This window comes from Pelecanus crispus, chromosome 4, assembly GCF_030463565.1.
Source record: "Pelecanus crispus isolate bPelCri1 chromosome 4, bPelCri1.pri, whole genome shotgun sequence".
In the NCBI taxonomy this organism is placed as follows: Eukaryota; Metazoa; Chordata; class Aves; order Pelecaniformes; family Pelecanidae; genus Pelecanus; species Pelecanus crispus.
Genome location: NC_134646.1, coordinates 70,183,695 through 70,203,290, shown reverse-complemented (window position 1 = coordinate 70,203,290; position 19,596 = coordinate 70,183,695). Strand labels below are relative to the sequence as shown.

At 38.8% G+C, this 19,596-nt stretch overlaps 1 protein-coding gene across 5 annotated transcripts in view; it reads right to left on the bottom strand.

Annotated features, from left to right (window-relative positions):
* The window catches only part of PROM1 (prominin 1), a 56,837-nt gene that overhangs the window by 20,931 nt on the left and 16,310 nt on the right, over positions 1 to 19,596 (bottom strand). For 3 of the 5 annotated variants that reach the window (XM_009485820.2, XM_075708987.1, XM_009485823.2), the window contains exons 2-8: positions 18,177 to 18,235; positions 15,595 to 15,621; positions 13,857 to 14,062; positions 7,026 to 7,146; positions 4,163 to 4,226; positions 1,750 to 1,839; positions 223 to 440 (exon numbers count right to left, since the gene is read on the bottom strand). In XM_009485820.2, the coding sequence (XP_009484095.1) occupies positions 223 to 440; positions 1,750 to 1,839; positions 4,163 to 4,226; positions 7,026 to 7,146; positions 13,857 to 14,062; positions 15,595 to 15,621; positions 18,177 to 18,235 (785 nt within the window). The remainder of the gene's footprint in view (positions 1 to 222; positions 441 to 1,749; positions 1,840 to 4,162; positions 4,227 to 7,025; positions 7,147 to 13,856; positions 14,063 to 15,594; positions 15,622 to 18,176; positions 18,236 to 19,596) is intronic. The other 2 variants (XM_009485821.2, XM_009485824.2) reach the window with 1 other exon arrangement.

Below are 19,596 nucleotides of genomic sequence, written 5' to 3'. Positions count from 1 at the left end.
GATTATTTCACTGCCCAGAGCAGCACTTTAATGTAGCTGCTTGACACGCACTTTGTCTTATTCTACACAGAGGATGAAAACTGTGACTGGAATTACCCAGAAACACAGAATAAGGGAATGTCACTTATCTCACAAATGACAGCACACACCGAGCCATTAAGTTGCAGAGATACTACTGGGCTTATTCAAGGCACTGTAGAAGTCTCAAAGATATTCTCTTACCCCACTAAAATTGGCATTGATGTTCAGTTGATGTAATGAATTCCTGATGATATTGCAAGTTGAGGCAGCCTGAGCCACAGAGCATGCAGAATCATTGAGGGTGTTGCTTAGATGCGTTTTAACATTTGTCAAGTTTGCATGAAGCCTCTCTGTTCCCTCCTGCAAAACCTCTACAGAGACGCTCACATTTTCCAGTGCTTCCTTCGTTTCTCTGATGGCTGCAAGGATGTAAAGTTTTAAAAAAACTTTAGTTAGAAACCAGCCTATAGACACAGATATGAAGAGAAAGCGCACATGCGTAAATGCTACAATATTCTTAACAATACTGATTTAAATAACCCTGCCTCCCTCCCAGAAAAATCTAGCACAGAATACATATTTATTGCACGTAAAAATACATCATTACGTTTTCCTACAAACAAATGAATGTGCTCAGGCTACTTTTATTGAGATTCTATCCACTTCCCAGATTACTCTTTTCTACCCTTTTCCTACCTCTCCTTACCCAGTGGTTTCAGTAAAGAACTTTAACACTTGGTCATTAGAAATTAAAATAAAGCCCATATCCACAAAACAGTATTTTCAGTATTTTGGTTATAATCCAACTCACAAATTACGTAGCTGCAAGATGAAAGGCAAAAGAGATCATGTTGCATCGGCACCCATTAATGAGTGTTCAACACTGTCTGGCTTTAGATTTCATCCCAATCACACAAACCAAAAAAACAACCACTGAACAGGTGTTTAGTAGACAAAAAAACCACACAGGTACAACTAAAAATACACGTTACAAAAATAAAGTGCACATCACACAACACAAGGTTTTATTGTATTTTTTACCTTTGATAGCCCTTTCCACTTTGACTTCAAGACAAATATGAGAAATAAAGCAAAAAAAGGAGAACGATGACGAGTGAATGAGAAAGAATTCATGGGTAAAAAAAACCAAAATGACTCAAGTTCACAGATGCCTTTCCCTTTGCTCTATAAGCTGTATCTGATTCCTGAAAGAAACCCTTAACTAGAAAAAATAATAATAGAATATTTTCTTTAAAGGGAGACAGAACTAAGCATGAGCAACGCTATACAATGAAGAAATGATGGTTAGCACTCTCATAACAGGCTTCGCAGTGTATAGGACGGGGCCATTATATGTTCTTTCCCTGACCTGTCAAAGACTAACCTGCAAAGACCTATGGACAGCTCTTAAGGCAGTTTTCCTAGTCTCCCTTATATTCAATGGAAAGGGATGACCACCTGGAGCAGGAATTAAGATTTCATCTCTCTTCAATGACTGCTAAAACTAGGTATCAACAATGGCACATAAATCTTGATTTGTTTTTTAAATATATTTATAAACCTTAAAATATCTGAAATCCTCAGTTTAAAAGAAACATCAAGGCATGTAGAAAAAAGGGAAGTTGAATCATGGTACTGCATAAAGCCATCTTGTGCTGTGCACTAGAAAGATGATGCCTGTCTTACCATGGCAACAGAACATTAATACAACAATATGCACATCTTTACCTCCTGCCATTGTTAGAACTGCATCAAGTGCGGGACGCACTTCTTTTCCCAGCTGTTCTTGAACTCTACTTCCAAGCAAAGGTCCAACATCTGTAGTATGGAGAGATAAAAAACCCATTACACACTAGTTCAATTTAAACTACCTCTTAGCATAGGTGCTATCAGACTCTTACTTAACAAAATATACATATATTATTAAAATTTCTCTAAGGCTTGACAGTCAGAACTTAGCAACAGAAGGTAACGCAGGTACACAATTCTCCTTTAGATAGCTATAGGCCTATAAATGAAAGCAGTAAATCAAAATATGGCGGAGAATATTCACTAGCACTTAACCATATAGGTAAAGACGCATAACATTTCAACAACACTCCAAAATACGTATTTCATTGCATTTACTACTTTTTCTGAAGCAGATGTTTTTTCCACAATCTATCTTAAAGAGGTCCAAAATCTGGACAGGAATTTTGTGGCATACTCTTTCACTACATGCTATGTTTTCGTAGTGCAAGAGAAACAAGAAAACAAATTCTTCTCCTTTCTCCTGTTCCTCATGTATCCAGCAACGTCAAGGTCATCCGCAACACAGACTTGCCAGCCATCTCCGTTGAAATCCCTTAAGCGTGTTAAGCACATGTCTGCCAATCCCTGCCCCCTCACACAGCGCATTCAGCACTGATGCTCACAGCGCTGGCTTCATGCTTACCCACTGCTATCCCCACCTCCAAACCCTCCTGCCTCACTGCCCACAAACAGCAATGAAGCTTAGTTCAGCAATAAGACAGACAAATGTCGAGCAGAGTTTGGTGAAGCATCTTAATCTAACGTCCTTTAGGTAGTCACTGGGTCTCCTCCATTTTCAGATGATGGTAAACAGCTTTTTGAGTTTTTTGCTCTTGATGAGATGGGAATACCTCATGGTACAGAAGCATCCGTTACTGTCAGCACTGTCATATCTGGCTTGGGATGAGAATTTTTATCAAGCAGAAAAAAACTTTTCAGCATTTCCTTAGGGGGAGGCAAACTGAACTCATCTACATTTCTCTTGAGGTTTATGCTACTGTTGATTCCCTTAGAATGAAGTCCTTTTGTCTCCAGGTGCCACACACTTAATTCTGGTATTTCAAGAAAATAAAAGCTATCTTTATTTATTGATAAGCACTCTCATCACAAATCCAGCTATGTTCCTGTTAACTAACATATTAAATTGGCATTGAGAACAAATAAATATTTAATTTGAAATTTCATTTGGAGTGCCTAGGAAAGCTACAAGCTAGTACTTGAAATGCAGATGTCAATTGTTATTATTATTATTATTGACTTACAGATGACACACATTTCTTTAGATCAGAGTGTTCCTGCCTAGAATTAAGCAGGAAGACTACTACTACTATTTTCGCAGCCAGATTCAATGTGCTTTAGTAGCCTCATATAGACAAGATACATTGACCTCAGGGTATGCTAAGCTGGCTGCATTGAAAACTACCTTTAAAATATGTTTTAAACCTAGACAGAAGCATAGATTCTGGGCATGATAAGTCAATTCATGGTAAGTGGCATGCTGCCACAGTTGCATAGTTTGATCCCAGCAACAATCCTGTTTAAAATCAGTTTTGGTATTTCTGTATTTCACTTCAGTCTGAAATGTAGACCTGTACACATTTATTGAGACCTGCTAACAGTGCATCTTGAATCCTAATCTGCACTGAACATAGTCAGCCCTTTCTATTATTATGAGTTTCGGAAAGTGATGATTAAATTCCGAGGTGGGGGGCGGGGGGGAAATCAGTGGTTTAGTTGTTTTTTACTGAGAGCTTTAAAAGGTGACATCTCATATTTTAACTGCGCTGAAGGGGAAAGTGCAGCAGTTATATTTCAAGTTTTACCTCCTGCTCTTCAACTGCTCATTCTGAAATGGCAAATACGTTAAGCAGCTTTAGAAAGAAGCTTAGCTTATACCTGAACTTCTAGCTGAGTAGAGGACAAAGGTATAACAACAAAAATAAACAAATACAGAGATCTCTCACTCACTGGAGCCATCAAAACAGCTAGTAGCTCTATTCCTTGACATTCGGCTTCACAGTTAAAAACTGAGGAATAATATTCTAAAAAACCATTAAATATTAGTGGTTACTGAACTATAAAAAGGAAAATAAAATATTAGCCTGACTTACTGTATAAGCAATTTAATAAAAGACTTTTATTTCAGGAAATAATATGCATTACACTATCTCCAAGACTTCATGTGAAAAAAATTTTAGGTTTTAGTCTCATTTACCACTGAGAACAGCACTTCTGCTTGAAAACCATATTCTCATAAATAAAATTTCACTTTGCATTATGAGCTACTTACATCATCTTATTGAAGTCTTTAAATACACATCGCTAACCCCCTTTAAATCAAAGTACTTACTATTTAGGTCAGAGAGTGCTTTATCCTTAGTTGTGTTGTACTGGCTCACCAAGTAGTCAATTTGCTGAAAAGAAGGTGATAAAAAACCTATTAAAACAATTGGAAAGTAGTAATGATTTTAAATAATGAGTCAAACTGCCACTTTGAAACAACCAAAATATTTGTGCAAACCCCCCAAATCCTGGCTCCCTACTGTTTTCAGTTAACTAAGTATTTTAAAACCTTGCTTAGCAGAACTGCACGTAATAAAAGATGTGTTTAACTGGGAAATCTACTTAACTGGAACATCTCTGGGGTAAATGGTTCAGCTTGAAAGTGTGAAGTAGCAGGAACTACGTCCTTATAAAGGCTTCAAGTCAGTCAGGCCAATAAGGTTTTGCATGTCTTCATCTCTGTTATTTGATTTTCTAGCGGTGTTAGTTCCTCCTTCATGGAGAGGCAAAGTGGCAAGTTGATGGGGTGGTAATTTTGAAGCAATTCACCAACCAGACTGGCATGTATCTGGGCAGCCTCTCAGAGCTTCTCTTGTGGAAAGGAGCTGACTGCTCGGTCTTAACGCAAATGGTTTTCCTTACCCCCAGATGGATTTGGCCCAGTCACAACTTGGGCTCTACCAAGACACCGTAACAATATGAAACAGCAAATTAGTTATCACCAGATCCTGGGTTTGGAGAAAATGCTACCAAAGAACCATCCCAACTGGAAATCTTACTATAGTAATTTTGAAAAGACATTAAACAACCTTCATTGATTTCTGCATGTTTAAAATAATGCATCACTAATCCTACCTCAATTGAGTTAATGTAAATGTTAACACACTTGACAAATAGGGTTTCCAATTTGAAATGTGACTTAAATGTGTATCAAAGTGTATCTGGCTTACAGTCTCAAACTTTCTGTGGAGTAAAGGAAAAAAAAAAAAAAAAAAGACAAAAATCCACCCTCAAACCAACCTATTGATCATACAGCACTGGATGTAGTTAAATGACAAAGTATAAGGCAGACCTCCTTTCTCTAAAAAACGAGAAAAAGACTGAGAGTTTCTTACTAAGAAGGCTGTAGGTATATTTTTGTTCGTTTGTTTGTTTTGTCTTCCTAGGCTAACCTGAGGAATAAAATTTTGCAGGGCTACGGGTTTTGCATTGTCTCCAGCAATGTCACAGACAAAAGGCAATTCTGTGTAACTAATAGTGTTATCTCTACTACTCTGCTAATACTCATAGTCTGCAAATCTTCTATGACATGAACTCTTAACATGTGACTTCTTTTTACAAATGCTCTTATATGCTGTACACCTCATACTGATGAGTCAAGGACATCAGTTAAGGTTTCGGAGCTTTATAGCCAATTAGTTGGATTCTACAACATTTTCAAGAAGCTGAAGTCCTTCTCCAATCCTCAAGAAATTCTTACAAATGTGTGTGTATACATGATACCCATGTACCTTGTCTGTCAAAATTACTTAGAAGATATATCTGATGACTGCATCATTAAGTGCCATCAAGCCTAAAAAAGAAAAATTAATAATCCTGCACAGAAACTAAAAACCTACTACCTAACTGAGACTTTGAGGAACACCTGGCACAAATGTTCAAGTCCTGACACTTAAATTCAGTAATTCAGGTGTTTTTATTAACTTTTTAGCTAGTGTCTATTTTTTTCCTGTATTAATATAGTTACTTCTACGTTACAGATTTTCTACTCTGACACTGCCTGTTGTCAGCACTCAATGTGCTCTGAAGGGGAGTCTAGCGGTTTCTGATGCAACTGCATTGCATCCTTCTGTGCTCCGAGTCAGCTCCAGACTGACGAAAGGCACTCTGTTTCAAAAGAGATTGTTGGCATGACCTCCGCTTCCTGCCATATACCTCCATCACCGACTGTCACAACAGCACGCGCAAATGAGAAACTGTACAGGGAACAACTAACTCCAGATGTCTCCTGTTCTCACACAGTCCTGTCAGCAGAAAAACAGCTCACAGGTTATGGGAGCCCAGAGTTACTGCGACTGGGACCCACTGACCACACTCATGGATCCCACACAATTGTGTGAATTCCACCTATCTCTAATTCATCAGTCATGTGCAAGTAAAACAGATGAATGAAATTTAATTTAATTTAATTAAAATTAATGAAAGCCAAGATAATAGGACTGTTGGACTTTTTTCCCTCCTAATCCATAAAGAATTGAAATTTATTTGTACACAGGAAAGTTTACAAGTCTTCCTTACTAGCATTTCTTTTTTTCTTTCAATGCAAAAAAGATACGCAGAAGACTGCTTTTGGGGCTTTAAGGAAACGCTGAAAGTAGAAAGGAGAGAATCTTTCCCGTTCAGTATAGCACAGTATGACACTGCTTTAAAGAAAAAACTGTCAAAAATACTTCTGGAAAAGAAGTTACTGCAGCTCACTCCCAGAGCACATACAAGTAAGTTCAAAATACAAGGAAACAGGAAAGAGCAACAAAGAATCCAAGTTTTCATGTAATCTCTTTCTTTTTAAAATGTATTCCTTTTAAAACCATATTTTTTCCAAATGATTCACCTTCTGCTAGCGACCTACACTAGCTCAGTAGGAAGAAAGGGGCCTAAAAGCATCGTTGCAGCATACTCCAGGAGTACAGCTCAAAAGTTGCTCAAAGAATGCTGATCCATCAGGATAACTCCCAAACATTTACTGCTACGTGAAAATGTCTTACCTTGCATCATTTAATCTACTCCTTGCGACTTGACACACAAAGAATAAACAAAATACTGCAGATGTGATTTATACCAAACAGACAGAAATAATTATTTTCTGCGATACTTCTTATTTACGCCTCTTCCCTCCCACCCCCATTCCCCATAAACAAAAAATTCTTTACCGCTGGAGTGTCATTAAGGAAAATTTTCAGGTCTTTAAAATTACTGTTAACCAGTTTCTTTGCTTCTCGGACTTGGTTAGTTAAATGCTGGTTGGCAGCGTACGCACAGAGCACTCCAACACTACAAAAAAAATAATAGATATTTCTTTATTACTGTAAATGCCCATTTTGACATAACACAGAACCAAAAAATTACAGCAAAAAAGGTCAACATTATCAAAATAAAGGTCTCCATAAATTTAAAGACTGTCTTTTTCTTACTACAAGTTCTCACATGCACCATGAAGCAGAGTAGAGGAATTAGCCGTACAGGCCAATATTGTACTACTAATTCAAAAAAAGGGAAAAAACCAATGTTAACCCAAAGTCTTTAGAAGTTATTAATGTACAGCTACCTATCCCTTTGCATTGATACTGTCAGAAAACGTGTATAGCCTAGGTAAATTGTACGAGACTTAGAAAGGCTCTTTTACAAGTATCATTAACCTTGACACAGCTACAAGCAAATGCTTATAAAGTAACTGAAAAAGAAATATTTTACATTTGAAAACTTACAGAGTCATAGAATCACAGAATGCTTTGGGTTGGAAGGGACCTTTAGAGGTCATCTAGCCCAACCCCCCTACAGTGAGCAGCGACAGCTCTAACTAGATCAGGTTGCTCAGAGCCTCATCCAACATGACCTCAAAAACTTCAGCAGCATTCATTCATAATGGCCTGATTTATTTACATAACTGCATAGATCTTTTCAAAGCACAAGAATAGTCCCTATTAATGCTAAAATAATATATAAGCATTTCCTGATAGTAAAACAAAAGGTGGAAAGTGAGCTAGGCTTCCAGTCAGCCCTGCTGCTGATCGTTTTCTATTTGATCATTCCCCACTGTAAAATTCTAATTACAGCATGGCAGATCTGCACAAACAGCAAGTCAAAAGACAATTAAAAGTCCCATGAGAGGCTTCAAAAGCTCTCTCATGAACCTTAGCTTTTGTTTAGTTTAGGTGTAAAATAGACTTAAACAGAAGGATGACTTTTTGGTTTTAAACATCTCACATTCACAACAGCTAACCTTTCAGACAAGCATCAGAAAAATCAAGAGTAACCACCAGAGTGGTAATAGCGTCAAGAGCAGGCTGACTACAAACCCACTTGATGGGTTAAGCACTAACTTTCCACAGATTTAACTGGTAGACAGCACAGATCCACTCACCACAGGCACGACATCCCCAAAGGGCAAACATTGCCTAGAGGCTGCAGTCAGGTGCATTGCAGGGAATTCCTGGATGGCACATTTGTTCACTCTCTTACTTTGCATTGTAGTACAACAGCTCAGTACTAGAAGGGCAGCATCCTGAAAGGCCATTACGGACATCCAGGCCTCAGGAGAAAGGAGCCACTAACACAAATGGTACTGTACTCCTCCCAGGCGGTCAAACTTTCTGAGTTGGGGTGTCAAGAAGACCTAAATACTAATATTTTTAAATAAGACTTAGAGAAAATCCATACCAGGCTCCCTACTAGGCAAAATATATATGGTAAGTATAATTCTTGCTCCAAAGAATGTTATGTTCAAAGGAAGCCATAATACAGCCACATAAATGAGAAATGAGATGGTGGAGAGCAAATGGGTACCTAGAATAATGCGATTTGCATATCCTGGCAAGCATATCCTGGCAAGACAGGAGCAAACACCCTGATGATGCTCATCTCCTCTTATCAGTGATCCAAAACCAGACCTTCATCTTTATTTTGCTTTTCTTGTTTTAGCTTTCCCAATGAGGTAAAGGCTCATTCTCCCAGTAAAACTGGTCTCAAGTACAAGAATTTTTGCTGCTCTGACAAATAGTCTCAGTAGGAAAATTCTGATTTCAGAGCATGATACAGGGAGAGATGGCAAGACTATATGCCACAGGTGCTGGTCTATTAGGATTGCTTCACTAACATTTTTCTCAATATCCAGAAAAATTCAGAACACGATGACAGAGTTTGACATACAGAGGTTGCTTCTCTACCTAAAATTTCACAGCTATGTCTTCAAAACTGGCTGTTAACTACCTTCCCAGAAGTCACTAATGAACAAAGGGACACCAACATTTATCTTACTACTAGTTTAAATAACAGCAAACGCCATAGTTTTATTTCCATTATGACCAACACTCAAACAGCCATTATCATCAGCTACCACCTATGGAATGAGAACTCAGAATGCATAAAAAGCCAAGAAACTGAGTAACTTTCAACATAAGCAAAGTAAGTGGTTTCATTTGGACACACGCAATATATTATTTCTTTTCACTCTGCAGAGTGATGGTAATTGTTTTTAAAATTTTTTTTTTTTTTTTAAATCAGAAGACAAACTATCTCAAGCTATCAGGAAAGGTAAACACTTGTATATCACTCTGAGGTTTGGAGTTTATAACAACATCCTTGCTCTTTGGACAGCCAGCATTTTTACATCCTTTCAATGCTATGCTCACAGAGCAGAAAGGTCAACTGGAAGCTAACAAAACAGTACTTTGTAAGATTTGAGCATGATCATTTTTCTCTTCAGTCTCCTAAGTAGAAGGAGTGGGAGGAAACAAGAGAGTAGAGATGCTTTAAGCAGACAAGGCACTCAGAAAAATTGCGAATACATTCTGAATGTAACTGAACAAATACACAACATGAGAGAGGAAAAATCTATTTATTATATAACTGAGCCTTGAGTCAACATTCAGTAAGCAGCTACAAGGAGAGAGGCATAAAGCAGGAATAAAAAGGACAAGCCTTTTCTGTAACAGATTGGAGCATTGTTTAAACAGTCTCTTCAGGAGTCAGATAATCCACACTCAACTTATTGTAAGGTTTCACAGACCAATACAAATGTTACTAACCCAGTTGCAGGGGGGGACCCAAGCTTTTCCTTCAGCTGTGCTTGCAAAAAATTTCGAGTCACAGAACAGAAACACTGAACAGATTTAATACTGGGGAAATGCCACCTGCCTCACTACTAGGTAATGAATTTCAGAAAATAATGGGCTAGAGATTTCTGTACCAACTTTTTCACCAAGTCTTTCAGATAATGCTGATTCCCAGGTTCTGAACAACATGCATTACCAATCTCGCAACGCCAAGACACCTTCTATGAAGTCTGCATGAGGTACTTGCCAAGGAACCAAGTATCATTCCCTTCCTTCAGATGGCTTTCCCTAGCTTCATACACAGTAACATAACTTCTTTCTTGAAGTTGTGGATAACACAAGCTCTCTTGAAAGGACAGAAAACTGACTATGTATTTTTCTATCTACTGGTCAGGACACTTTCTATCACCAGTATCGCATTTGGTATTGCAATGTACGCTTTCTTAAAAAATCCAATGTCCCTTCCCTGTCTTTACGATGTAGAAGAATTAATGAAATTACATTTCTTTCCCAGAGAAAACGTGTGTTTGCCTAAGCTTGCCGATGACCAGGAAATAAAATGAAATAGCAGCCCTCTGTGCCTAAACTCTCAGCTACCCTCTGAAGAAAAGCACATAATTATTTTAAAAATAAATTTAGACTATCAAACCTACTCAGCTACCTATTTGGCAGATTATTTCTACATCCTGTGCTCTTCAGCAATAGAATCCTGCTTTGTATGACAACATTCTTGTATAAAACCTGAGAATTCCCAAAAAACACTACATGCATTTCTGACTCATTCTACCAAAATCTATAAAAACTATCAAACACAAAATTCATCTACTGGAAATGACACACTTAAGGCCTATTCCTTTCAAGATAAACAACTGTATACGTAATCACAAGACTTCTGACTTGCTTCTTATACCTTTCCTTGAGGAAAGCAGATGTTCCATGTATGCCTCACCTTCAGAGAGCACATCTAGGTAGAACTTTTTTTTTTTTAAATTTAAAAAAAAAAAAAAATCTGCCACCTTTGTGTTTCCTTTACATATTATTCCAGTAAACTTAGTATTAAAACCTCATCCTAATTACCAGAGCACTGTATCAGTGGAAAAGTGAGAAGAAATAACATTTCTCATGAGTAAAATATACTAGCTGAAATCTTCTAAAATCTACATTACCAGCATACATGTGTCAGTGTGAACTTCCATGCTGACACACAGAAAAGCCATCCCCACGTTACTAGAGTTTTCAAGAGTTGTTGCCTATGTACACACAATCCACTGCAAGTTCCATGTTTGGCGTCTTTCCCCTACTAATACTCTCTACCATGCACTTGACCTGTCTTTCCCAGCCAAAGAAAGATAGCTTGGACGTGTCTTTCCATACCAAGGACTGAAAAAAATAAAATTAAAAAAAAAACAAAACAAAACAAACCCCCAAAACCAGAGGCTTATGTTTCCCGCTCTTCAAATTTCTGATCTGAGAGAATCCCAGAACAGCTGGCACTGCAAGAAAGAGGGAAAGAAGATACAGAGCATACACTTAGATGGTACATCCTGAAGAAGTCCATCCCCTAGAAATCCTTCCTGTTCCCTCCAGCATCTGTCTGCACATACGTTCCACTGGAGGGCCTTTAAAGCAAAGCTCCGCTGGCAGAGATGTGGGTTCAGGGTACTCTGATGGATGCATGCCTTGCTAAATGCATCTTCTGAAGCGGCACAGCACTTGGTGAAGGAGTCTACGCCATTCCAGTCACCTGGCAGGGGTTTGGGAGACATACTCCCAAAGGAGGTCCCCAGCGCTGCATGAACTTTATACCCAAACAATGAGAGGACCCACGTTAGTGATTGCACGGCACATCTTGATGTAATACTGTATTAGTGGAGATCATCAAGTTTTTGTTCTTTTGGCTCTGTGTGCAAGTAGCCATAAGCATTTTACTTGCACAGGACTAAACTCTTTTGATTATTGTCACAGCTGAGGCATGCAGCTGTGGCACAGTCCTTGAGATGTGTGGGTTTGGGAAGAACAACTACAGGTAAATCTTCCACCTAAGCTGAAATTGCATGGTAACCTGGGGGAAAGGTAGAGAATAAATCCACAAGGACACTTAGTCTGAGTACAGTATAAGAAACAGAGAGAGTTGTAAATAAATCTCAGGCTTTCTCCTTTTTTTTTTGTTGGGGCAATGGCTACCAGCAAGACTGTCCTTTTGTGTTTCAGCACAGCAGTAAGCAAGCTGATGTGGGTTTAAATAGACCCAAGCATGGCATCTTCTCTTCCCTTGTGAAAGACAATCCAAGAGCAGCAGAATCCTGCTTTGTACACAGGCACACTGGAGACCTGAGCACTCAATCAGACAGGGGTCAGTAATATTAGCCCTGTAAAGTCCTATCTTGCCTTGCACAGCACTCAACAGCATTAGAGACTTAGCCAGGGAGTCGTATGAGGTTATCTCCACCTGTGGAAACCTGCAGACAGAGCTCAGGCCAACCCCTCCTTAGGGTAAGCATCTGATACTCCTGATGTCTTATAGAACAGGAAAAAAACAGGAAGAGTTGAAGAGGCAGTTTCCCTTGTCCTGGAAAGCATGTTACTAGGGATCACTGATCTCCCAGCCATGACCTGGGAAGAAGCATTTGCCAGTGTTGGGTATGCTTAAAACCACAAGAATAGCTGGCAGCAAATGCACAAGTTAGAGACCAACAAGGGGGATGATCTCAATTTCTGTGCTAAAAGGCAACATTCCTCAGCCATTGTAACCAGAACGTAGTGTCCTGCAACACAGCGTCCTGCAACATGGTGTAAAGATAGCTAACAAGCTCTGTGAGCTACCTTCAGTTTCAGCAGGCTGACAGGTAATTTAATAACTTGCTTTCTTTGAGGCACCATTGTACTATGAAGAACTTTCGTCCTGTCATCCTGGCAGGGATGCACCTATCACCTACAATACCATTCAGCTTTCTGGTGTTCAGAATACTTAAATGTCATGTTTGTTAGTGACGCCTGGGAGAAAAGAACATGTTCCCATACCTGGTATCAGCATGGTCTACATTTGAGGATAAGCAAGGTCTCAATTTGTCATGACAAACAGTAGTAAAAAGAAAAAAAAATTCTAGATTACAGTGAAGTGACAAAGTAAGTCCCACCTGACTGAACAGTCACACAGTACAGATCAAAACACTTGATTTTTTTTTTTTTTTAATATAATCACAGAATAAGATAGTAGGCAGGTGAAAATATCAAGAAGTTGAAGGAAAATAAAAAAAACCTGAAAACAAACGACTTATTTTGAAAGCATCTAAAGGGAAAAGAAAAGTCTGGATTGTAGTCCCTCACCACCTGTTACACAGCCAGCACAAACAGGAGTACACTCCTAACACTAATAATGAAAAAATGTCTCCAAAATCCAGGATTTTACAGTGAGTGCATGCATGGTTTAAACAACTCAGTGCCCAAAAGAAAACCCATTATTTTGAACTAATAAGAAAATCTTGAGGACAGCAAATACTGAAGGAGGTCACACAATTGCTTTTCTCACCACTACTACACTATCAAGAACAAAGCAGTATGTTGTACCTCAAGTTCTCTACGGGATGGTAATTGTACATAGGACACAGTATCTTATGTTCGTAAGTTTAACGTAACATTCTGCAATTGCCATTTTGAGACTGGCAAAAACTTCATTTGCCAAATTCAAGCTTAATTTTTTTTTTGTTTCACACCTACACTCCTCTCAAGTGAGTACATAATGACCTGTGGATAGCAATGGTAGCAGCATTTTTATAATGCAGTCACATTTTCTTTAATAAGCAATAATATTACTTAGTCTAATAAAATCATTTCTGCACCTGTAAGCTAATACAGTAACACAATTTGTCATATGACACTGCAAAATTAGTGCTATACCAAGCTTCATATTGTTCTCTTTGTTACACTTGCCTTATTATTAAAGAAGCAACAAAAAGAAATGTTGCAAAACAGCTCCTCTGACAGTCAGCATTTTTCTTCTGTCTTTGATGCATTTCCCCACCACAGTTGTCACAGCAACGACACATACAGAAGCAAAGTCCCACAAGAGGCAGTAACAAAATAAATAGCAATCCCAAGGCTGCGGAGACTATAAAACCGATTTCATAGTAGATGGCCTGTAATTCAGACAAAAATAGTGGTAATAGCAGATATCACACAGTAACTGCAATCAATATAGAGCAAATAATTAAAAAAATCAAACTACAGACTAAACCATCTACTAAGTTACCAAGGTTATGTACTTGGTGTATTTTGTCAATAATTGACAACTTTTCTAACAAAAAGATACATAACATTGTAGGTACTGATAGCTAATAATTATTTAGCTAGACTATTAGCTAGGTGAACTACAGGAGGGAGTGCTAAGAGAGAAATATGCTCACAAGAAACAAATGGGAATCGATGCAATTGAAATAGGTTAAAAATGAACACATTTGATTTCCCAGACCGCAAATTTACTGTTTCTCACATCTGTTTCCAAAAAGGCTCCACAAATGTCAGCCAGGCTGACTAGATCAACACTTCATCTGGGAGGGGGAAGGGAGGCTTAGCTTGTTCTCCTTTTTAATCAGTTACGATCATAAAGATTCATAGGAACTGCAAAGGAAAGTACTTCAATGGATGATCGATTGCAATGGCAGAGGTTTCTCCAAACTGCTAAAGTAAAAACTGCTTAGGGACTGGAAAACACGAAGGAGTGGATTTTAAGCTCTCTTAGGTAAAGACATTTATTCTTCTGCCAAACAGCAAAGCAGCAGCAACTAAAAGGACGCTTTCAAAAGCTGGAAGGAGTGAAAGAGAACGATGCAATGCAATACCCTAACTAGCTTTTATGCTGGAAGCAGTGCAAGTGCCCCAGGACCAAGAAGCTGGGCCAGGCAGCGCTGGCACAGCCCCACAGCACGGCGACGTGGCTTCCAGGGGACAAGCTGCGAGCTGGCCATGCTGTTTCCCTCTGCTGCGAGCACAAGCCAACACATCCAGAACCACATCGGGCATGTGTCTGCACACAGAGGTAGACAGCATGGTGTGGGCATGCCCCAGTGGTCTGCCTTCCCTGATAAATCTCTCTTCTCCTTTCCTTTCCCAATTTTAGGGGAATTAATTCTCACGCTAGTACTTTGAGTCCCCTTCTGTTTTACTAATCCGCCAGCACAAGGGCAACTTGGCAGTAAAAGGATGAAATTGAGGCTGTGTATCATCCTGCAAAATAAGTTACTCCCAAGCTATCAATCATGCTCCAGTTCCAGCTTTGCTGACGCCCTTCCTCACAATCACCAATTACCAGCTGATCCCTACACAGCAACCATCACCATTAGCAGAGTTGCAAATTTCTGACCTAATTACCAATTCTAGGATTAAACCTTTTTTTTTAAATTATTATTATTATTATTGTTATTAACTGCTGGTTAAAAGCTGTTATCCCTTCTGAAGAATACAAACTCAATGCTTGGAAGAACTTGGCTAGATTTTGCAAAAGAATTACCATTTTCTAGTTAGCTGAATACTTCAGAAATTTTTAAAATAGGTTAGATGGAAAAACACATTTAAATAACATTAAAAATAGTTATGGATGTTTTAATAGAAGTAGTGCACACAGACATGGTTAGTTTCTTTTCAAAGCTGTACATCTACCATAAGACTTTACCTGAAGAGTCAGGACAACGTTTTCTGGCTGTGGAAGTCAAAACAAATGCAGAATGTGTAGAATACACAGGCAGCATGCACAAAAACAAATCACGTGAATAATGAACAATTAACCAGGACCAAAACAATTAACAACACAGAAACGATAATAAAAAGCCACTAAAGTAAAATAATGCATAGAATCACCATTAAATAATTATGGAAATTATTTACAATAAAATACATAGCAGATAATTTCTGGTTTCCTTGGTAAGTGAAAGGGTTCTAGAAATCGTCCAACAAATATTTCCATCTTAAAACAACAACAGACCAGTTATTTTGACACTGAGCATCTGTTTCATATAATTCCCAACACATCTCACACAACAGAAGATTGTGTTACTTTGCGGTTTAGCAATTTCTTCACGAATTCCACCTGCCACAGCTGATATTCCTGACTAACTTTCTTTTCAATGCTTTTTTTTTGGCTGTTTTTATAAACAGCAGTTTTTGTAGAAGTTTTGGGACCTTAACATAGTACACACAAAATTCACCCTCACTTTTAACTAATTATGTAGAGGTTTATTTTAAGTTATTCAAAAGTAAAAAAGAAAAAGCATTCAAGAAATGTCTGTCAAGAAATGCTGTCCTTGACAGGGGACAGGGAAACATCGACGGTAAGAGTCCACCTGGGAACACAGGGACACGCAGCACAGAAGTGGGAAGGGCCTCCTGGGTCACTAACACACTCTACAAATAGGTTAAAAAAAAAAAAAAAAAGATACAGAGGAACAACAGTAGAAATTTAACAGGATAAATATCAGAACCAGATTTCCTGTTCTCACTACTGAAGAACTGTTCCCAACACTTGGTGAACTAGTGAGTCTTCTTACATGGATGTACACATGGCCCATTTCTGCCCATTTGCTTCTGCGACAGCACCATCTTTTGCCCAAATAGCAGTTTTTTCTTCCTGGTGTTTTCTCCCCATATATTTTATAAGGAGTAATCACCCCCCTCATCAATTATTTTGCTAAGCGAAGCAAACTCTTCCAGTCTCCTCTGAAGACCTACGTGTTTCCCAGATCATCCTAATACACACTTTCCGAACCCATCCTACTCTGAGTTCATTCTCCATGAAACTGAGTGATCAAAACCACAGGCAACATTTCTAACTACCTACCTGCACCCGTCAGTGATATTCACACGTCCCTGTCCCCACTGCAAATTCCTCCAGGGGCACATCTACAGCCATGCTGGCCTCTTCACAGCTGCCTCTCATTGATGCTTATATCTTCTGAGGGACTCTCTACTTGCCTTGATAGATTTTCCTTTTCCAAATTTGTTTTAGAGTTTTGCATTGTATTCAGGTCAAAATTAGGACCTATAAACGGCCTATATCTGTTATACTTCCTAAAAACACCTAATATTATATTTGCCACCCTATAATCACACAGTATTTTAACAAGTGTCTCCACCATGCAGGATTACAGCTGTCATTAGTCTCAAATTTCTCATGACTTACATAGTAGTTACTAAATACTATACTTGCACTCATGTATACCACCTATGGTCTAATGGTTTTGTCCAAAGACTCTGCCAACCAAGTCCACCCTCTGTTCCTCCTCTCACAAAGCCCCACCAAATGAGCGTATGGGATCGGCAAGAGTTGCTTGATGCAGCATATGGCAACACCCACACACTCAGATGTCATGCAGAGGTTATCAAGCTACTGGAGTGATAGGTTCATTGTTGGGAAGACATGGAAGCACAACGCTTTCCCCCTTCGAATCCCAAGATCATTCAGGTCAACCTGATTCGAGGCAATAGCTCAGTGCCCATAAGCAAAGTTCCATGCTCATCTTCCTGACAGGTACACCATACTGCCATGACTACAAGCAAGCAGCTCACACAAAGTAACATGTCCATTGTGTGGGCCTGATTAAGGTTCCTACTGCAGGCACTCAACCTGTGACATTGCTTCAAAGATGGGGTACTGTCCTTGAGAACAGCCTAAAATCAGATCCATGCTACACTCTATCTTCTCTTGCTACCAAGTACCCTACGAATTTCAACTGTTACAGGATAATCAGAAACCTAAAGAGAGAATGGAAAATATCCTTGATGTAATCAGCACACTATGTAAACTAAAATATATTTTATAAGTAGTCTATGGAAACTTTGTTTTACAAAGGCACCAGAACCAGCATATAAATTGAGCTTTTTGAGGACAATAGCTGAAGCTAACATGAGAGCTGAACAGTAATGATTCTCTCTAAGTGTTTTTAAATAAAAGCAGTATTTTTCAATACAAAGAGCCTTCAATCTTTGTGCAACAGACACCACAATCACATTACAGCTGCAATTTATAAGTGAGACATAACTATGCATAGCTTCTTTACAGTGGCTTATGAGATTTTCTTTGTAATATTTTTTGAAAAAATTTGGTCCCAAATTTTGTATGAAACCATCATACACATCATTCAAAATTTCATTCTTGCATCCTGTTCTTATAGCTTTAAAATACTATTTCCTGTTTTAGAAACAAAACTGAATTTCAAAGTAATTTTCATTATTTTATGCAGATACACATAGACTATTTACCTTTTGATAATCGCCCTGTGTATTTCCAAACTTCTGCTGTGCTAGTTTTCTGATGAGATCTGAAAATAAGCAAGAATATTCCAGAGTTTTAAAAAACATAAATAATAAAAACAGGGGAAAGAGGATGGTATGAATTCAACTTAGGTAGGCAAGATGAAATTAAGAAGAGACATCAACAGGACAGGGAAGCACATAAGTGTTTCCATAAACCTGTCTAGTAACAACATTTTTAACCAACTGTATATTTTATGAGCTCACAGGAAGATACCTAGATTATCTCTCAATTAATGAATTCCTACTGAAATACTGTGCGTGTTTTTCCAAGGCCATCCTCTGTACCACAGTATCATTAAAAGTGAATCCCAAACTTACCGATTACTTGGACAATGTTCAGGTATCAGCTTTGCTTCATGTTTATGACAACGTACATACACGCATGCATATACATATACACACACATATATGGAATTAGATAATGTGCAAAACAAGCATGTTAACGATGACTTCTTGACTGAACAGTACAAGGAAGATGACCCTTATTCTTGCCAACATTATCCCAACTTTTTTTTTCTTTCTTTCTTTTTATTTTTTCTCTCTGGACCAACAGACTTTGCATGAGAATATGCAACACCACCAAAACAGATCAGAAAGCCAACACGTGCCAACTTACTGCACGTGCCGCTCCATCTAACACACTAATTTCTAACTTGTTCACAATATAGACAAAATACAGCAACCACCAAAAAAAGAATGTAGGAATTTAACACAAATAGTGCCACTTAACATTATAAATATCATTTCACCACACCAGTTTCTTTCAGTAAACACCAGCAGCTGCAATGAATGGATCCTCTTTTTGGGACAGCACCAGCCTACCCTTATCGAGGTTTTGCCAACCCTATGGGAACTATGCTGGGAACTGCGGCTCCCAGCCATTTCCATGACATCCTGCGCTTGAAGAGGGGCACCCCTAGTTCTGCAGACCCTCTGCCTCAGAGGGGCATCAGCGGCTCTAGGTATGCTCCATGCTACATTGTGCAAAAGCAGCAGCTTTTGGATGTTTGGGAGAAATGAGTGACTGAACTTATGGTCTCCTCTGACGAAGAGGAAACACATTAAGAAGCAGCACACTACACCTCGAAGAGGAGCACTCTGCCCCACATGTTCATACAGAGCTGCACTTCGTGGCACAATTGCCCTGTTGTCAGTCTCCCCGTATGCAACTGAACATACTTGAGAAAAACCTCCAGTAAGTTAGCTATCCTGAAGATCAATAAAAGACCTGTAGGTTCAAAACTGACTGTTCACCTCCCCCGAAAATCCAAGCCCTCTCAGAATTTATTGTAGCACTCATGAAATATGTTCAGTGAGTTCACGGGGGCTGTGATCTCACGCCTCTCTAATCCTTCATGCGGCTCGG